The 20556-nt window shown below is 45.2% G+C and overlaps 1 protein-coding gene across 1 annotated transcript in view; it reads right to left on the bottom strand.

Annotated features, from left to right (window-relative positions):
* The window catches only part of LOC120043851 (homeobox protein cut-like 1), a 231499-nt gene that overhangs the window by 17220 nt on the left and 193723 nt on the right, over nucleotides 1–20556 (bottom strand). Inside the window, exons 10-20 of the mRNA XM_038988452.1 lie at nucleotides 19680–19973; nucleotides 18430–18488; nucleotides 16895–16943; nucleotides 16634–16799; nucleotides 11694–12479; nucleotides 9088–9153; nucleotides 6422–6523; nucleotides 6122–6133; nucleotides 4895–5361; nucleotides 3737–4111; nucleotides 1866–2025 (exon numbers count right to left, since the gene is read on the bottom strand). Coding sequence (XP_038844380.1) covers nucleotides 1866–2025; nucleotides 3737–4111; nucleotides 4895–5361; nucleotides 6122–6133; nucleotides 6422–6523; nucleotides 9088–9153; nucleotides 11694–12479; nucleotides 16634–16799; nucleotides 16895–16943; nucleotides 18430–18488; nucleotides 19680–19973 — 2536 coding nt within the window. The remainder of the gene's footprint in view (nucleotides 1–1865; nucleotides 2026–3736; nucleotides 4112–4894; nucleotides 5362–6121; nucleotides 6134–6421; nucleotides 6524–9087; nucleotides 9154–11693; nucleotides 12480–16633; nucleotides 16800–16894; nucleotides 16944–18429; nucleotides 18489–19679; nucleotides 19974–20556) is intronic.

Raw genomic sequence — 20556 nt, 5'->3', positions numbered from 1 at the left:
CCACAGTCCAGTTACAGCTTCTTCTGACGAAGTAGAAACAAAAAAATATGTGTATTTTTTGGGGTGTGCGTGCGGGACAGAGGAATAGCAATTCTTACACTATTGTTCTAAATTTAATCACCCTCTTCCTCTTCATCCTCATCATTCAGTTTATTCAAATTCAATTGTGAAGTCGTGGACAATTATACGTTTCTATTTGGTTTATATCTCCCATTCCTTCGGTGAGAGATAGCTTAGCGCCTTGAGACCAACATTTTACACTGGACCCAAAAGCATAATAACACTCTAACTCCCTCTTGCAGTGGTCTGGAGCAATGAAGCAGTGATGCAGGGTAACGTACTAAACCACAAATTACCTTTAAGTCCCGCAGCATCATCTCAAAACGTTTAATTGAGGAACCACTGTTCATTCAGGAACCACTGTAGGTGGATGTATGCACACACATGGGCATGAACGCAGACACACGCATATGAAAGTATTCATACCCCATGACTTATTCCACATTTAGTTGTGTTACAGCCTGATTTCAAACTGTATTCAATAGTTTTTTTTCTCTCAACCATCTACACACAATATCCCATAATGACGAAATGAACTTTAAAAAAAAAAAGGTTTTCAAATGTATTGAAAATGAAATACAGAAATATCTAATTTACATAAGTATTCACACACCTGAGTCAATACTTTGTAGAAGCACCTTTGGTAGCGATTTGGTACAGGCACCTTTGGTACAGTTGTGAGACTTTCTGTGTAAGTCTCTAAGAGTTTTTCACATCTGGATTGTGCAACATTTACCCATTATTCTTAAAATAAATATGTGCAAATGTTCTGCAAACCTTATTTACATAGGTATTCAGACCTTTTGTGATGAGACTCAAAATTGAGCCCAGGTGCTTCCTGTTTCCATTGATCATCCTTGAGATGTTTCTACAACATGATTGGAGTCCACCTGTGGTAAATTCAATTGATTGGACATGATTTGGAAAGGCACACCTGTCTATATAAGGTCCTACAGTTGACAGTGTATGTCAGAACAAAAACCAAGCCATGAGGTTGTAGGAATTGTCTGTAGAGCTTCGAGACAGGACTGTGTCTCGTCACGGTATCTCTGTGCATTCAAATTGCCATCGAAAAAATGCAATTGTGTTTGTTGTCCGTAGCTTATGCCTACCCCATACCATAAACCCACCATGGGGCACTCTGTTGACATCAGCAAACTGCTCGCCCACACGAAGCCGTACACGTGGTCTGTGGTTGTGAGGCCGGATGGACAGCGGCTTATGGTAGAGAAATGAACATTAAATTTTCTGTCAACTGCTCTGGTGGACATTCCTGCAGTCAGCATGCCAATTGCACGCTCCCTCAAAACTTGATACATCTGTGGCATTGTGTTGTGTGACAAAACTGCACATTTTAGAGTGTCCTTTTATTGTCCCCAGCACAAGGTGCACCTGTGTAATGATCATGCTGTTTAATCAGCTTCTTGATATGGCACACCTGTCAGGTGGATGGATTATCTTGGCAAAGGAGAAATGCTCATTAACAGGAATGTAAACATTGTAAACATATGTAAACAACAATATTTTTGAGAAATAAGCTTTTTGTGCCGATGGAACGTTTCTGGGATCTTTTATTTCAGCTCATGAAACATGGGACCAACACTTTACATGTTGTGTTAATATTTTTGTTCTGTATACTTTAGTTTCTTGTTGCAAACAGGACGCATGTTTTAGATTTTTTTAAATTCTGTACAGACTTCCTTCTTCTGTGTATACATGTACCTTGTGGTCGGCCCTGTAGGTGCAGTACGTTCTAGCAGTGTGTGTGTATGCCTGGTGTGCATGTCCAGTGTGTGTGTGTTTACCTTGTGGCTGGCCCTGTAAGGGCAGGACATTCTGGCCCAGCTCTCCGTTGAGCCAGAGCTGCATGCGGATGAAGGGCTCCCGGCCCTTCTGGGTCAGCTTGCTCCAGGGCTTGGGCCTGGACAGCATGTCGCTCACACTGCCCTGAGACAGGCCCAGCACCTGTAACACGCACGCACACACAGACAGACAGACACACATACACGTCAGTCAATAAATATTTTAATATACCTGAGCACACCATCACAGTAAAACAACACTAATGTGTAACTACACTGCTCAGAACACATGCCAGAATAAAACATAATATTAGCTACAGTAATCAAACAAAAGGATAGAGTTAAAAAGAAAGCTGAAACAATTGTCCTTACTGTACATTGCATATTGACAATTGGTTAATTCCATGCCAGCATGGCCCAAAAATATCTTCGTTCTGGAAATTCTCACATAGAAACTGTATTGGGATGAAGGATGTTTTTATACGCTTTTTACATTTGTAACAGCATTTTTGAGAAAATCATGATGAAAGTGGTAAGACCCAATGATCCGTACATGACATAGACAACCCCTTGGTGTCAACATACTCCTAATAGTGAGCGCTAAATTATGGAATATTGCTACATTCTGTTAATACAATGTTACTCATGAATTTATCCAACATTAAAACTATAAATATGAATATCTCAAAAGCACCCTTTTTTTTGACTTTCTTCATTTTTATACATATTGTTTTAAACAATATAATCTACAAGTATATCACATTTACAGAGTGGGCTTTCTGCTACTTTTAAAGTTATGATACATTTTATCACCACCATCAACACAGTGAATGGGAAAATGGGCTCAAAGCCAACTCCCTCTGCTGGTGATTTGCTGAATGTGCAATCCTACAGGAGGGCTGTGATTGGTTAATGACCTATAATGTCATTTCTATGTATAAAATGGGTCATATCATTAACAGTAGCAGAGAGTCACTCTGGAAATGTAATGTGTTTGAAGAGTATATTGTTTGAATAAATTCATGTGATACATTGTATTTCATATATAGACATACTCCATATTTGAGAGCACACTACAAGGAGTATAATGACACCAATATGTTGTCTGTATCATGTACGATTTCAATGATCAAAGGGTCTTACAGGAGGCATGTATATGTCTAAAAATGGCCTAGAATAGCCTCTTGACTTTCGTCATGATTTCCCCCCAAAAATGGTGATACAAATGTAAAACACATGTTAAACACCCCCCCCCCCCCCCCAAAATGAAGTTATTATCTGAGAATTGCCAGAACAATCTGTGATAGCAAAAATATTTTCGGGACATGCTGGCATGTAATCACCCAATTACAAACACACATGCATTGAGATCATGCACTTATTCCTTCAAACCACTGAGATCTGTACTGTACACCCTGACACCATCTGCTTTAGTTTGTACCAAACAGGGTGTATAAAGGAGTTTTTGTTGGTGGAATCCTGGTTGGCAGCCCAATGCTATTAACTAGCTGACTGCTGAGAGAGACACAGGCTTAGATGTGTTTTAAATGGATGTGACAACTGAAGCTTAGAGGATCACATATGTTTTATGTCAAAGGTGACGGTTTCCTGTTTACACACAAATCTATTTACACACGTATGAATGGATTCATTAAGCAAACACACTATAACAGAGAGCTGAGCTAGCATAGTACACCCAGTTTTGAAATGTGCTGACTGAGGGTGGAGGGCAGTTGGGCGGAAATGACAGGAAGGGAGAGAGGGAAGGGGAGCAGTATTACAGGGGGGATGTGAGTTGACGCTATACTGGCGCAGGATGGGTATATCAGGCAGTATAAGGACACGGGTATGGGGCGGTAGGGTGTCTTGCACACCTTCTCTCCAAAGATGCGCTGGCAGATGCCGTTCTTGGCCAGCTTGTCTTTGACCTGCTGCGTGAGCTCGGCCGTGTCCACCTCTTGGTACATGTAGAACTCGTACTGCTCAGGAGTGAGCGGCGCCACCACAGGCTTGGCTTGTTTGGCTGCGGGGGTCAACAGGGACCCCAGAGGCCCCAAACTTAGGGGAGAGAGACTGCTCTGGGGTGTGTCGGCGCGGCTCGGCCCCTGGGTTTTGGTGCCCCCGCCAGGCTCAGAGCTGGCCTGGGAGTACGGGGACTCGGCCCGGGGCCAGTCCTTCCAGTAGTCCAAGGAGGAGATGGAGACGGAGGAGGGTGCCAGCACCGAGGATGAGCCGGCCAGCCGGGGAGGCTTCTGGCGGAGACACAGAGAGGCACAGTCAGTGGGGAAGTGGGGATGGGGCTGGCCACTAAAGGCTAACAGCTAATTGCTAACGGCACAGTCACTGTGGAGGGAGGGCGCTAACCTCTAACGCTAACGTCAAGCTGTCGCCGGCTATGATTAGGCATGAGTGGAAGGTAGGTGGCTTCTCTTCCCCCTATAAAGGAGTAGGACACAGCCACGGTCATTGAATGGATCCAGTGAGGGTATGTGGAGCAGAAGATAGGGGGGAGAGAGTATGGCGATGATTTCAATGTTGTGAAGAAACGTAGCTCCCATGAGTTGCTGGGTTAGGCCATGTTCTGCCTCTGAGAGCTGCGAGCCTAATATCCGGTTTGTGGTGTTGACATGGACCTCACACACACACATTCTGAGCACCTCGTCCTGAGTGGAGCAGCTGCACGCTACAGATGAACATAGACAATGGCCCTCTGTCTTCTAATACGACTTTCCAGATACATTTCAGTTGCACAAGGGCTGTGTACAGAAGCTGATTTGAGTGATGGCAACCAACAAAAACGACAGTAGTGCATAACAAATCTCAGCAGTTTAAGGAGAAGTAGCTAACAACTTACACAAACAGCATGTATATGTTCCATCAGAGGGAATGAGCCTTGAGTGTAGAACAGTGATGAGTTAATGATATGACACATTCTCAAAACATTTTGAACATTGTGGCTGGACCACCATGGTTCAGAGGTGAGAGAGAGGTCATGAAGACAGAGAGTGTGTGTGGTATTAATGTTACTGTACCTCCTTGCTGTCCTCCTGACTACGCGCATCGTCATTCAGGCTAGCCGTGGCTCCCTGCCCCCCGGGGTGCATACTGCTCCACCATTGATCCCTCCAGGAGCCTCGCCCCTGCTTGGTCCCACCATCCATTAGCAACCCTCCTCCTCCCCCGCCTTCTCCCACCACCTCTCCTGCCTCCTTCTTCACCATGGCAGAGTGGAAATCCAGGAGGGAGGAGGGCGAGGGAGAGGAGGTTGGGGGGATGGAGGGCTTCTTGAGGGAGAGGGCCAGGGGCGAGTAGGAGGCCGGGAGGATTGGCGCGCCCAGGAGTTTGGGGGAGAGCAGGGCCAGGTCGGAGGGGCCCATGGAGGATGCCTTGAGGATGGGCTCCAGGGCGGCCTGCTGGGCCTCCATCTCTCTCCTGGCCTGCTCTAGGATGGAGCGGATGGTCTCGTCTGAGCTGGAGGATCCACCTGAGCCGATACCACCTCCACCACCACCAATGCTGGACGAGGGAGGGGGCTGGGACGAGTCTACTGCAGGGAGAGACAGAGAGGATAGACAGACATCATCAGACAAGGCTACGAACGCCATCTGCACTCAAACTCAGATGACGCTCCATGGCCACACTATTTGAAGTAGAGAAGAATTCTGTGAGGTTTTGGATTTTCTGTTTGATGCCTGGAGTTCAAAACAAAAGGAAAACGTAACATTTGAAAATAAGTGATTTCTTATGAAGTCTTATAAACATATTCTAAGTGCTTGATAATTTATACAATAACAGTCCATCACTTAAGAATTTCAATACAGCCACATTTGTCTTTCTAATGTATTTGAGGCTAAAATAACTGCTCCCTAGTAGAACCATATCCCTTAGATTTAAGACATGGACGGTCAAGGAAATGTTTTCTCCCTCTCTGACAGAAAAAGGTGGTCTTGCAGTCTGTACTTGGTTTGTATATTCCCGTGTGGGGCCACACAGTGTGTAAGGTTAAATCCATTCCTCACCGAGTCTGAGACTTTGTGCATATTTTGCAAAATAGTTGCCCATGCCCCGGGGGTAACCTGTCTGTCGTCGCTGTCTGTCCTCCACACCATCTGTAGTGGGTGGCACGGCGTCAAGAGGGGGTTAGCACGAGGGACATCTCTTAGACATTCTAAAGGCAGTGTATGGGGCAGTCACTAGCACGGTTTGGCATTAGTTATGCCATTGGCAATTTAGGAATAATTGTATGACCAATAAGATACAAATGGGGAAAGCTTGAGTCAACCACATCACATCCTACTGTATGTTCATCCACTTTACAGGCTGCATGAGGTCAAAACACTGGGAAGGAAACTCTTTATACTGCAAATACCCACCATCCCTATCATTTCTGTACAAGGGGCATGCAGTGTGGTATGAGGGTCAGACAAGAAGCATCAGACAACTATACAGCAGGGTTGAAGTTGGGTTGAGGTCAATTATTTTAGCTCTATCAATAGATAGAACATCTAACCAGCTCCTGCTGTAGAGTAGTGTCCGTCAGAGAGAGAGCAGCCACTCACCAGCCTTCTGAACCTGCAGCTCTCTCTTGGCCTGTTCCAGGATGGACTTGATGGCCTCATCTGAGCCACTCTCCGAGGTGCGGATCCGCGTGGTGATGTTACCTAGGGAAGGGCAAAAAAGGTCAGGGGTCAATGGACTGTACCAAAGGGAGGGATGGCAGGAGGCAACGGGGGTGATAAAACCTTTGGGTAATTAATATACAGTACCTTCAGAAGGTATTCAGACCCCTTGACTTTTTCCATATTTTGTTACATTACATTCTTATTCTAAAATAGATACAAAAAAAAAAAAAAAAAAAATCCTCAGCAATCTACACACAATACCCCATAATGACAAAGCGAAAACAGGCTTAGACATTTTTGCAAATGTATTAAAAATAAAAAACAGAAATACATTATTTACATAAGTATTCAGCCCCTTTGCTATGAGACTAGATATTGAGCTCAGATGCACCCTGTTTCCATTGATCATCCTTGAGAGGTTTCTACAACTTGATTGGTGTTGACCTGTTGTAAATGTAATTGATTGGACATGATTTGGAAAGGCACACACCTGTCTATATAAAGTCCCATAGTTGACAGTGTATGTCAGAGAAAAAACCAAGCCATGAGGTCGAAGGAATTGTCCGTAGAGCTCCAAGACAGGATTGTGTCGAAACACAGATCTGGGGAAGGGTACCAAAACATTTCTGCAGCATTGAAGGTCCCCAAGAACACAGTGGCGTCCATCATTCTTAAATGGAATAAGTTTAGAACCACCAAGACTCTTCCTACAGCTGGCACCCGGCCAAACTGAGCAATCAAGGGAGAAGGGTCTTGGTCAGGGAGGTAAATAATTAAACACTTTTTTAACTTTCTACATTTGACAGTTCTGATTGGTAATCATCACTATGTTGAGTGAGTGAACCAATCAATTGACCACTGGTGTCCACTTCCAGGTGTGCCAAGTTTGTAGCGTCATACCCAAGAAGACTAGATGCTGTAATTGCTGCCAAAGATGCTTCAACAAAGTACTTCTGTAAATGTGATATTTCAGTTTTTATTTTGTATAAATTAGCAAAAATGTCTAAAAACCTTTTTTTGCTTTGTCATTATGGGGTATTGTGTGTAGAGTGATGAGGGAAAAAAATATTTAAGCAATTTTAGAATAGGGCTGTAACATAACAAAATGTGGAAAAAGTCAAGGGGTCTGAATACTTTACGAAGACACTATGTTGCTAGTATTTTACTTTTGACTACAGTATGTCACAGGTTCACAGTCATAACATAGCCAGTGAAATCTAAAGCTGAATGTTTTGAGTTAGAGAAAAGTGCTACTTTTCCTATAAATATCCAGTAAAAAAAGTCTGAAGTTTGAGTCTACTGACTGTCTCCTGTCTAAAAGGAACCCAAGGTGACGTTGAACCTTCTCCTTCAGTGAGTTCTGACATCAAACCGCCATGGCTCACCCTGGCAACAGCACCAGTGTGTGTCTGCCGGCAATACTCCCCTGGGGGCTCCCTTTACAACACAGCTCAATCCTGTTAACACAAGAGGCCACGGCTACACATGTTCCTCATGAGCGCTGAACAGAACACTTCCAGCAGCCAGCCAGCCAGTTACCCTATGCAACAATGGAAAACAGACTTTGGACAGACTCCATAAGAAACACAAGACCTGGTGTTTTGGATGGGCTTCAGAAGTGAGGGCTAATTGCTGTTTGGAGTTAAACATGGAGGGGCCTGACAAACGTGGCTCCCGAGCTTCCCGGCTTCCTCGCTCTCATTTGTCCTGAGTGAGTGGTCAGAGTAATTGGGCAAGGTCGCGCTCGCTCATGTGTGTGAGTGGGGGGGAGCAGCTGGGTACAGGGGGTGAACTGGAAGTAAATCATGACAAAAAAGGGGTCAGACAGGGCAAGGATGGGGGACTCCGTAAGCCCCCCCCCCCCCCCCCCCAGCACGTTCTAACTCACACACATACACAGTGATATACACACACGCACAACCATGGTGGTGTACAGGCACAGCTGCCGGGTCATGGGGACAGGATGTTATTATGTTTTTCTAAGGACCTCTGTTTTTAAAGTTTTACAGTTTTGTCAAGGCCACCACCGCCTGTGAAGAAAAAGGGATTGAAAATGATTGTGTATGCGGCCTTCCGAAGTGCCAAACTGCATGTAAGCACCACACCCGTGGCCATTTTCATAAGGCATGAAACACTGCATGGGTTTGGGGAAAGTACATAGCAAAGCATATAAAGGAGCTTTTTAAAGCCTAAATTATACAAGTGAGGTTTCGCCCTGATGTCAGACAGGGAGAGATTGCGTGGGCTGGTTTGGACTGAAAGTTTTAAGACGCACCCTATGCGTCAAAAGGGTGCCTTTATAACCCCCTTCACGTTTGCCTAATCCCGTTTTTTCGCCTGAGGTAGAATGTGTCCTTAACCACAGATCTAGGATCAAATAAACCAACCCCTTAACGGGGAAGAAAAAATATCTGACCCTGTATCAGTGGTCAGGGTAAACATCAACCTCCTCCCTCTATTTTCAACCAGACTCCAGGCCAGAAGTGGTAGAGTGACTTTGACAATGGCTAACTGACACAACAAATTGTACAACATAAAAGCCGACCAAAACACTAAACCAACCACGATAGGGAAGGCAAAGAACAGACCTGGCCTCGAGGAGCCTTCGGAGCCGGTTCTTCGCTTCGGAACCTCCTGAAACACTCTGTTCAGGTTCTGGCCTGGGTTCTCTGTTGGAAAACAAGTGGCGACAGATAAGATAAGTGTCAGAACCCTGAACTGCCACATGGAGGTGGATATAACCCCTAGGCACAGATCTAGGATCAGCTTACTCTCCCCAAATCCGAACCGTTAACCATTAGAGTGAAAACGCATAATTGACAATTGATCAGTGTCTAGGAGCAGCTTCATTCTACTCAAATTGAGACAGGATATGGTGGTGGTAGTTAGGGCCTGAGCTATATAGAGCTATATATCTACAGTTACTAGACCAACTCCTCAACATCTAGTCATCTGAGCAAAAACCCTAACATTTGGGCAAAACCAATTCAACCACGACAAAACCTTTAAGTGACATACTTAAGAACGCAAATATAGCTAGAAGCCATATGGTTCAGTATGTCAGAATAGAATGCCTGGAAACGCACACATGCTCTTTGTTAACACTTTGGCCAAAGTAATACACACAGTAGTAGGTAACAGTATCTTATTGTCAAACAGCCAGAAACAAAAGTGGATTGAAGACCACTCTACACAGTCTTAAACTGCCTTCTGAGAACCCTTGAGTCAACCCACATGTTCTACCATTCAAACCCACATGTCAAACTCTCCACATATTCGAGAACAGACATTGATGGGGATTTGGACTCACTGGACCGTGAGTTGTGGGTTCAGTTATTGAGAACATAAATGATTGAAATGGAACAGAACTACTAGCTACAGCGCATAAGAACCACATTACATTTCTCCCCAGCATGATTCTATTAAACTTCTGTTAGACTTCTCCCCTGGGCCGACAGGTTTGGTGCTTGCTGCCAGACCAACTCCTTGAAGCCCGTCCAAACAAGTACAATAGACAAGAGTGCAGAGCAACAGTGTGCACATTCATCTACACTCACTACTCTGCTTTAACACAGAGGGGAACAAATTTAGACCGAGCGCAAACTTTCACATCACCCCTGCCCTGACTGCCAAGTGGGCCTATGCCGTTTAACGCGGAGAGTTAAAGTTTCCTAATATCCCGTCTGTTTTGCCTCACTCTCGTCCAGGGCTGCTGACAGCAGCAGCTCTCATCTTGCCTTGTGACGCTACTGACTGAGCACCAAGCTCCAAATGTATCAGTTCCTCACCCAGAGACAGAAAGAGAGAGAGAGCAGAGGAACAGACACAGCCAGAGGGATGGATACAGAGATCGAGAGATTTACAGGGGGGGAGGGCAGAAGGAAAAAGAGAAAGCAAAGAGGAGAAATATGGAGTCATTTAATAAGAACCCAATGTACAGGTTTGCGTTTTGTAATCCGTCTCAAATTTGACGTAATTGTTTGTGAAAGTGTCCGCATTATGAGCAGTTTGGGGTGAAGAATGAGGGCTTTGCAGCAGGGGGGCGCAGCTACAGTCTGAGTCGCCATGTGTACTGTCACTACTGTGGGGTATGCTTTTTTCGAAGACTTAAAGCACTATCCTCAGAACATTCTGTTCTGCATGACTGGCACAAACACACAGTACACACAAACACACTACACACCCCTCTGCACCACTGCCTGTCCAGACATGCATGTTATTGACTGCTGTTTGAGCCTATTCAGACAGATCTTCCTCTGCAATCTGACGGGATCAGCTTGCCTCCCACTCACTGACTCAACAGTACAGGCTGCATTCCCAAGCAGCAAGCGGCAATGTGCCATTTAAGACGGTAACAAAATCAATAGCAAAAAGCAGTGGGCCGACAGCGCTAAGTGATGGAACCCTGAGTGGCGCGTGCGACGATGACATCTTGATAGACTAGCTTGTAAATGCTCCCTCCCTCTACTGGGTTTGATTCCTGGGACGGTTGCTATGACGACAGGCGAAAGACGATAACAACGCAAAGGGAACATGTCTGCGAGGTTAATCTGGGCATTTTAGCTGGCGACATGACTGGCGACAGGAGCGATGAAGATCGCTGTCCATTCATCAAGGGCCCTGGCTATGGCCACACTGCTGAAGTGTGGGGGGGACGTCTAAAGGTCTGTTAAAGAGACAGCGCTACCACCAGTGACCAAAAATGCCCCCGTTTGTGAGGTCAAAGGTTTAAGGTTAGGGTCATGCACTAACTGAGGATCACTATGAACGGAGACGTTCTGAAGTTTGTCTTTTGCTAATCTGAATAGCATCAGTGTGTCTGACAACATTCAATGTACCATTCAGCACCAATCTTCCCATTGAGTACATATATTTGTGGGATAGCACAGCAGGACCATACTGAAGCTACTGTAACACAGAAACAGAACACCTGCCTGAACCTGGGGCCGTTCTACTAGCCTCGCAAGCTGCCTAATCTCGCGAGTTTACATGAATGGAATCAGTGGTAATCAGTCTGGTAATTACGAGGTTACCGTTCTATACTCAGAAATATCTCACCTAGGAATTGGAACTTGATGTGTGATGCAAAGCACCTGGAGGCAGAGACATCACTAAAATATGTGTGTATATGTGATGTGCTCAGCTATGTGTGTGTGAGCAGTTGATGTGTGTTGTGTGAAGTGTGTGGACACATTTCCGTCAGTCTCACCTCTCTGCCTCCCCTGGATGCTGCGCAGTGCCAGAATGTTCTGCTCGTCGGACAGGAACTGCCTCATCTTGTGGAAGGGCTCCTTGCCACGGATGGTCAGCTTGTTCCAGGGCTTGGGCCTGGCCAGTATCTCACTGACCGAGCCCTGAGACAACCCCAGCACGTAGTGGCCAAAGATCCTCTGCCCGATGTTGTGCTTGATCAGCTGCTCCTTGACCTGACGCGCTATCTCAGACGTGTCCATGTCTTCGCCTTCCGAGACACTCCCCGCCCCTTCTGACTGGCTGGGTGAGGGGGCTAGGCCGTTGACATCCGGGCTGCACGCTGACGGGTGCTGGGATTGCGACTGCAAAGACTGATGGGGTGGTAGGGGGCTGGCTGAAAGGGAGTTATGGGTGGGGTAGTTGGAAGGGGAGAAGAGCAGGGCCTGGCCGGAGGCGGACACTGAGTCCTGCAGGGCTTTGGAGTAAAAGGTCTGCATGAGCTGGCGCTGCAGCAGGGAGTTGAGCACCACCTTGCCCCCCAGGGGGAAAGCGGTGCCCGCCGACGCCAGAGAGGTGTGGCTGAAGAAGTCCTGCCCACCCAGCCCGCCACTCGTGGGCGAGAAGTGGTGTGTGCCATTGGCGGCAGTGACAGGGGTGGTGTCGGAGGAACCACCTGAGCCAGTGCGCAGGAGGAGCTGAGAGGAGGGAGGGGGAGGGGAGCCCTTCAAGTTGGTGCCCATGGGTGTGTTGCAAAGACGCTGTTGTCCCTCTGATGACTCTTTGACCTTTCGCTCTCTCAAACCTGTGTAACCAGACAAAACATGACACAGATCAATACATCATGTGGCGTCAACAAAGTCCAAAATAAATAAAAAAATATCTAGACTGGGGGGGTGCAGTGTACTCCAGTGGAGTAGCATAACATTAGAGTGGAGAGGCACTGATGGAGTGTGTGTATTTGCCAGTTGGGCTTCTGGCCGTGGAAAGGGACACTGAGCAGTAGTGAAGGGAAGCATCTGGCAGGCATGTCCCAGGATATGGACACAGGCAAAGGTGCCTAGCTTACCTGCTGTGTGGTGTATGCCCTGCCTACCCTCCTTTAACCTGCTCCTGCATCTCACCATCTCCAGGCCACCACTCACTAAAGGTAGAGTTGGGATTCGCATATTTCATGGTGGGTTAACATCAGTGGTATGTGTGCCTGTGGTGTGTTCATCAGAGTGTGGGGACAGTAGCAAAACTTACTATACAGCAATGATAAACAATGGCTGCCAAGCAATAATTGCTCTTTACGTACTTTTCCTTGTGCACTTTGATTAATGTCAGGTATAGCCATAGGCCCAACACCATTGCAAAAGAGACCATGATCATCAGGCACATAACATTTAGTTATTCTCATGAAACTGATAACATTTTACAATCATTAACATGAATGAATCCAAAATCACATTGGGAAGTAACCAAGTAAGATGCCGGTCCGACCTGTAGCCAAACAGCACCTTTGGTTTCACAGACATGATCTGGTAGGACAACGAGAGATCCCATTAGGAATACAAATGAAATGCTTCATTTTCGAGGGCGGGGGAGGGAGGGAGGAGACCCTTAAGCCAATTGGGATGACATTTCCAGAGCGACCGAGTGGTAAAGGGCACATTGGTAGGAGAGACTAACGGGGCTTCATTAGCATACTGGATCACTTTGTCTCCACCAGCGTCTGACCTCCAGTGGCCCCCTTCTCCTCGCCCAGGGTGGGCTGCACTCTGCCCCTCCACTACCCCCACCCCCCAACACGCAACTGCAATCTGTGTTGTCACAGATGCACTACCCAAACAGCCCTGGGAAGCAAGCAAACTGACCTTAACCCGTAAAGATGAGATGTAGCCTCCAAACACAAGCAGGGGTCGGTACCTGTTTGTCTAGTTAGAGACCCTTAGCCTGTGGTGTGGTTAGAGACCCCTAGCCTGTGGTGTGGTTAGAGACCCCTAGCCTGTGGTGTGGTTAGGTCATTTTTTGGAGAGATCAAATCTTGGAGTTCAGGGTAAAATAAACTTTAGGGAGAGATTTTAAAAGAGAATACTGAGGTAAATTAGAATAGAAAGCTAAAGCTCTCCAAAGTGGAAGACACTTATTTTTCTTTAACTGAAAAAAGGCAAACTGATCACCAGCAGGTGTAAAACCAGTACCAAAAGGTTGGTATTGTACACCAAGGACCTACAAGTCCCCAATCTTTTCATCCCCAGAGTCTAAGCAGTTGGGTAGCAGATGTAAAGTCAAGGCGTTTAGAGAAATGGAGATAACAAGGAACTTCAAAAAGTGATCCTGTTGAAATGTATCACAGAAAATGTTACAGTATCTCTCAAATCCCCCTGTTTAAAGGGCTGATTCTCTGAATGAGATAAATCGAGAAGCCAGACAAGACGAGTACCGCGCTGAGGAAGCAGCAGCACTTCAATCTTAATGGTGTGAGCAGACTGTCTGCATCGAACCCTTCAATTCAAATCTATTATACATTAACGGGCCAGACAGATATCTTTTTTTCTTTGTATCAAACGTGGGAGTGTGCCAATGGAAACAGTTGACACATTCTTTAGAAGTGTGTCTCTATACTTGTAGAAAAGAAAAAGCTCCAAGAGAGATAACCGTCTTTCCTTTAAGTCTAACGGTCTCTTCTTTTGCTGGCGGAGATAGCTGGCGCTGCTTCCTGTTTGACTACTGGACTTCCTGTCTATAACCCCTCTAGGCGACTGACAGAGTACAGAAACAAAAGGACTGTGTGTCCTTTTAAGTTTGAAGCACCCTGGCACACACACAGAGGCACAGGCCCATGAAGGCTAATGATGTACTTTTTCTCCCCATTACAGTCTGGTCTGGAGTAACTTCAGCTCAGACAATGTGTACACTATCAAAAAGCTCTCTGTGACAGATATCATTCAGTCTCAGGATTGTAGACAAGGAGACTTAACAGATGAAAAAAGCCATTACGTTTGTGAGTTTGTGTGTTTATGAGTGTACGTCTATGGGTCTGTGTAAGGCCACTGAATATGGGGTATGCGGTTCAAAGAGCTGGCATGTCGTGACAAGAGAGGACGATAAGGGATCAGAGATCAAAGGTGGAATACTAGGGCTCTGTGTATCACTGAATTAGGCTCAATGAGTTCAACAAAACATCAGCCATCTCTTTGTAAACAACTTTATCAGTGCTTACGGGCCTGTTCTGTTCCAGCCCGTGAATAAGACCTTGACACAGGGCAGTTCACACCAGGAATTGACTTTGTGGTTGTGTCTACATGTATATCACACAAAAAAAACTGCTGATATCTGATCGGCTGTTCTGATACTGGTTAACCCTTTACACTTGTGGAAATTGGCCTATAGGGCTAATTTAAATGTTTTTTTTTACAGAATAAATATGAAATGCATAACCCTGGTAGAAAGTGAAAAGGAACAACTTGGAGATCATGGGAAAATGATTCGAGTTCACCAGACAAGACTAAATCCAGACATTACACTGTTGATTTTATGCGCATTTGACATTTACTGTACTTTTGCACCGCATTTGTTAATATCAAAATCTGAAAATACTCTGGATACATTCAGTAACATCTGGGGTAGGTGCAACATAAGTAAGACAAAAAAAGACAAAGGGAACTGGTGTCAATGCACTTTGATGACTCAAAGAAGAGTCTTCAACTAGAAGGTGTATTATTTAGCTCTCCTAGCTGTGCCGTTGAGGGTATCTAGAGCAAGCACACTTGTAGTTGTTTTGGTTGAAAACCAACCTGGCATCCCCACCATCACACAATTACTGTTGTTGCTCACGGTCCATTATAAATCGCAATCTGGGTCAGGTGGGCATCATGTGAAGGCTTGTTCTATTGCCAACATGACTAGCTAAGTTATAAAATACGATATTACAGTGTTAGGGTTTCACAATGAAATTTAGGGAAACATATTGTAATTTTGTAACGAATAGAAATGAGTGCATTCAGGTGTGTGTTCCATGGTGAATTGTCTTCACAATAGACAAACAGGCTCATTCTGTTCAAAACAACCCAGGGTATGATGCCATGTCATCTTGTAACTGTACATCAAACATAGTGATCATAAACATTGATACTGTAAATGATAGGAGTTTTATGACATCGAAATGTGAAATGCACATTTGGATTCACGGGTGTTTGGCTTGCTTGTGTGACATCAAAGCGGTATTTATTATAATCCTCAACGTCTCATCTTTCAAATTATACTGAACAAAAAAATAAACGCAACATGCAACAATTTCAACAATTTTAACGGAGTTACAGTTCATATAAGGAAATCAGTCAATTTAAATAAATAAATTAGGCCCTAATCTATGGATTTCACATGACTGGGCAGGGGTGCAGCTGTGGGTGGGCCTCTTGGTAGCCAGGCCCAGCCAATCAGAATTAGCTTTTCTCCACAAAATACTACTCAGTTTCATCAGCTTTCCGGGTGATGAAGAAGCCGGATGTGGAGGTCCTGGGCTGGCGTGGTTACACGTGGTCTGCGGTTGTGAGGCCGGTTGGACGTACTGACAAATTCTCTAAAACGACGGTTACAGGTGTCTTATGGTAGAGAAATTAACATTCAATTCTCTGGCAACAGCTCTCGTGGACATTCCTGCAGTCAGCATGCCAATTGCACACTCCCTCAAAACTTGGAGACATCTGTGGCATTGTATTGTGTGACAAAACTGCACATTTTAGAGTGGCCTTTTATTGTCCCCAGCATAAGGTGCACCTGTGTAATGATCATGCAGTTTAATCAGCTTCTTGATATGCCACATCTGTCAGGTGGATGGATTATCTTGGCAAAGGAGAAATGCTCACTAACAGGGAACACTAATGTCAGTTGGCAAGTTCCCAGGTTGCAAAGAAACACTACATAGTCCACAGCAGATGTCTGATTGATAAGTCACCTTCATAAATCATATACGCGCGTGTGCATATGCATGTCTGTGTATGCGTGTATCTGTGTATGCGTGTGTTGGTGGCTTGAAGGACTCGCTACTCAGCTCACTGTTGTTCAGGCGCAGGGAGGAGCTCTCAGAATGCAGGCCTCGACTCTTCTCCAACAACAACTCCAGAGGCTTCTTAGAGTCCTGACACAGAGTACATTGTTAAACATTGTTTTGATAAGATATACTGTCTAAATATTGTTCAAATCCAACTCAAATGCAACATTCAGCCTCCATACCTGTGCTGAAGAGCAGTTTGAAGAGCCGAACTCTACGGACTTGCGGAAACTGTAAAGTAAACAAGGGAAAATGGACCACTTGATTACTGCACCCACTACAAAAAGGAGATCACAAATAGACACAGCACCATAGGACTGAAATATATCTGCTACCAGCCCCACAGAATATCTAAATCAGCGACAGGCAGTGGCAAAGCGATATGTCACAAAGAGAGTCGGCTCAATACAAGTCCTTCACTCCTCTCTGACCATCGAAATCTGATAATGCAATGAAATCCTTAGAGCCAATCATAGTAATTAAAATGGGTTATTCAATCATGTACTGGGTGCCAATTGGATTCCAGGCGATATTATCTATAAAGGAAAAGGCGTCTATGAAAAGGTTGGGAGGCAAATAAAGACACTTTGGTCTATTAGGAGAGGAATGCTTCCCTTTGGGATTCCAGGCGGCCTATCAATACAAATTCACACAAACCGCTCTTTGGCTGACCATCATAGTGGCTCGAAAAACTCTCACAAACAGAACCATTCACTGATACTACCTTTACGACTTCTTCCAATTGGGAAAATAATGCCTGAAAATCCAGTTACCAAATTAATGTCCAGACGGCCCCTTCCTCAGATGAGCGGAGATTGTTAAATCCTGGCAAGACAACGCCCCAGTTCCCTAAACATGGGCAATTATCTTATCGGCCAAACTTAACATAGTCAGCCTTCTTGTTACTGGCTTGGACCGAGATAACACACAGCACAACACCAAACAACGGAAGAAACGGTTCACCGTCTTGAGATGCCAGACCAGAAACGCTGGAGCTTATACAAGCCACTGCCATAAAAAAAACAAAATACGCCACAATAAAGCTAAGGACATGAATGTTGTTAATGAGTGAAGATTAAAAATGACATTTATCATAACAGATTTCCTTGGTTTATTCAACCTTTTTTATATTAACAAATATAATTTACTGAGCTACCGTACACAATATATTTCCCAACTGCAATCAATGGTTTCAAAAGAGTTACCCTTAAAAGTAGCTATACTTTTAAAAGAAACAAGAAGTGTCATGTCAATAAACCCACATGTGAGGAGAAAGCATCCAGTACATACCCCTTTAATGAGTCTACAGCACAGCCATGTTAGCATCCCATCTCCAGACCCCAAAACATCCAAATCAGATAAGAAAGCAGTGGCAAACAGAGGTTGAACGTGAAGGCCCACTGTCCAATCAAACTAGCTTCTCTGATAAGCACTACCAGTGCTTAGCCAATAAAAATCGGACTCTGCGCATCCACATTCAGGGGCTAAATCTAAAGGTTAATGATAGTCTTGAGGGTGGTTTGGCAGAGTGTCCGAATGGCATTAGAGTGAATCCGTACCGACCCGACCTTGGACGAAGCCAGGTCTTACATACTTGCACCGGTGGCATCACAAGTTTAGGCTCGGAATGAATTTATCCTGGTTAATTTGTATGGTTTATTGAACTGACGCCTGTGGCTGAGGGGAGGGAAGGCAGACAGAGGGAAAATGAATTAACCTGAGCTCTTTCTTGATGTCTTCGTAGTCTGCCTGCTCCTGCAGTTTCTCCTCCAGTTGCTGAGGGGAGAGAGAGACACTTCGTAACTCTCATAAAGTAGCGAGGACCAATGCATGGGGAAGCAAACATTTGGAGAGTCAATGTATACTCTTCAAAGAGTATCTTACCCCCCCCCCCCCAAAAGAAACTTGCACTTGTCTTTTCCTACTAGCACCGACTTTGCTGACTTCTTTATTGAGGAAAAATGTACTACAACTGTGATGTGGCTGTGTCACCTAGCTATCTTACGTGAGACAGTCAGTCGCTCTGTATAAGAGAGTCTGCTAAATAACTCAAATGTAAATGTAGAATATGTTCTCTTGAGGAGTCCCAGTGTATTAGTATGTGCACATTTTAGATAGCTCAGTGCATTGGAACATGTACATAACAACTCTACTCATTTGTCTTTCTGCAGTCTCTAAAAACACATCACCATGCAGCTACACTTGTTGGGACAAATTCCAATAGAGAAGCTCTATAGCAGAGGTAGGCAACTACAAAAATCCTAATTGTATATATAAAAAATAAATCACTCGGAGGCCGGTTTTGGCCCACGGGCCGCCTGTTGCCGACCCCTGCTCTACAGTCTCTGTGCATAAAGCTCACTGGGTATGACATGTCTGTTCAGTCTCCATAGATACAAAGACGTGTCAGTCAAGTCCTAAATGTAGAGTCTTGTGTGGGCTGCCCTGCAGAGTTCAGTAAAACCACTGTGACGTTTAGGGAGAGAGGGTTCAGGGCTATGCATTAGTCAGAGGGTCCTGACATGTTTCATTTGTAAATGACTGTTTTTCTGAGTTCAAGCTGAAAGGTAGAGCTTATCTTGTGCACAATATCCAAATGCATTAACGGGATGCTCATGGACGCATTATAAAGTACTACTGACAACTGCAGCTTTTCTTACCATGGCACACAGTGTGGTTAGGCCTAATCTTCATAACTGACTAATGTACAGGACTAACCAGGGCCCTCAGTGTTATGGGACTAACCAGGGCCCTCAGTGTTATGGGACTAACCAGGGCCCTCAGTGTTATGGGACTAACCAGGGCCCTCAGTGTTATGGGACTAACCAGGGCCCTCAGTATTATGGGACTAACCAGGGCCCTCAGTGTTATGGGACTAACCAGGGCCCTCAGTGTTATGGGACTAACCAGGGCCCTCAGTGTTATGGGAATAACCAGGGCCCCTGGAGGTGGTGTGACAGGGCTGACCTTGAGTGAGCTCTCCTTGGTGCTGAGCTGCTGCTCCAGCTGGCTGATTTGCGAGGCCGAGTTCTCACGGACGTTGGCCAGGCTGGCCTGCAGTCTCTGCACGTCCTCAGCCAAGTGCAGTACCTCCCGCTCCTTGGCGCTCAGCTCCACCTCCAGACTGGAGCGTGACAGAACCTCCAAGGCTTGCTCCATGTCAGGGGCCTTCTGGATCTGTGTGGCAAGCTGGAGAGACTTGTTGGCGGACGTCAGCTGTTCCCGAAGAGCCTCTGCTTCCCTCTCCGCTACATCCGCTCTCTGAAGGAGAGAGAGTCAAGTTTCCCCACTATCCCACCATTCGCTGCCATGTACAGTCTACAGACAACCATAAGATAAATCACTGTAGGTCTCAAGCCATTCATCAAGGACCAAATCTAAAGTTGAGATCTGCTAATATAACCTACATGTTTGTTTGATAGACATTTATTTATGATTTGTGCTAAAGTTTGAATTGCACACACACACACACACACACACACACACACACGTCTCCAGTTCCAAGATAGAACAGTAAGTACAGAATTTAGACCCACAGCAATTTCTCTGTCATGGTTGTGTAATACATGCATACCCCCCTCCATCAGACAATCTCTGACCCACAAAAGAAGACAAGGGGGAGAAGAACACAATGCATCCTAATGACTCATTACATGTTGAAGGTGCTTAAACATTCAACCTTTAGATATATCAGGCGCTAAAGCCTTCATCTTTATGGAATTATGGAGATTTAAACATTTTCAGGCGGCTAAGTTATTCCAAAAGTTTGGGTAATGAGGGCGCCATTTAATATAATGACAAATAATTGTTTTGGGTGATTCTATTTACAAATTCTAATCAGCAG

Source organism: Salvelinus namaycush, chromosome 3 (genome assembly GCF_016432855.1).
Source record: "Salvelinus namaycush isolate Seneca chromosome 3, SaNama_1.0, whole genome shotgun sequence".
In the NCBI taxonomy this organism is placed as follows: Eukaryota; Metazoa; Chordata; class Actinopteri; order Salmoniformes; family Salmonidae; genus Salvelinus; species Salvelinus namaycush.
The sequence above is the reverse complement of the archived record's forward strand: the minus strand, read 5'-3'. Positions and strand labels throughout refer to the sequence as shown.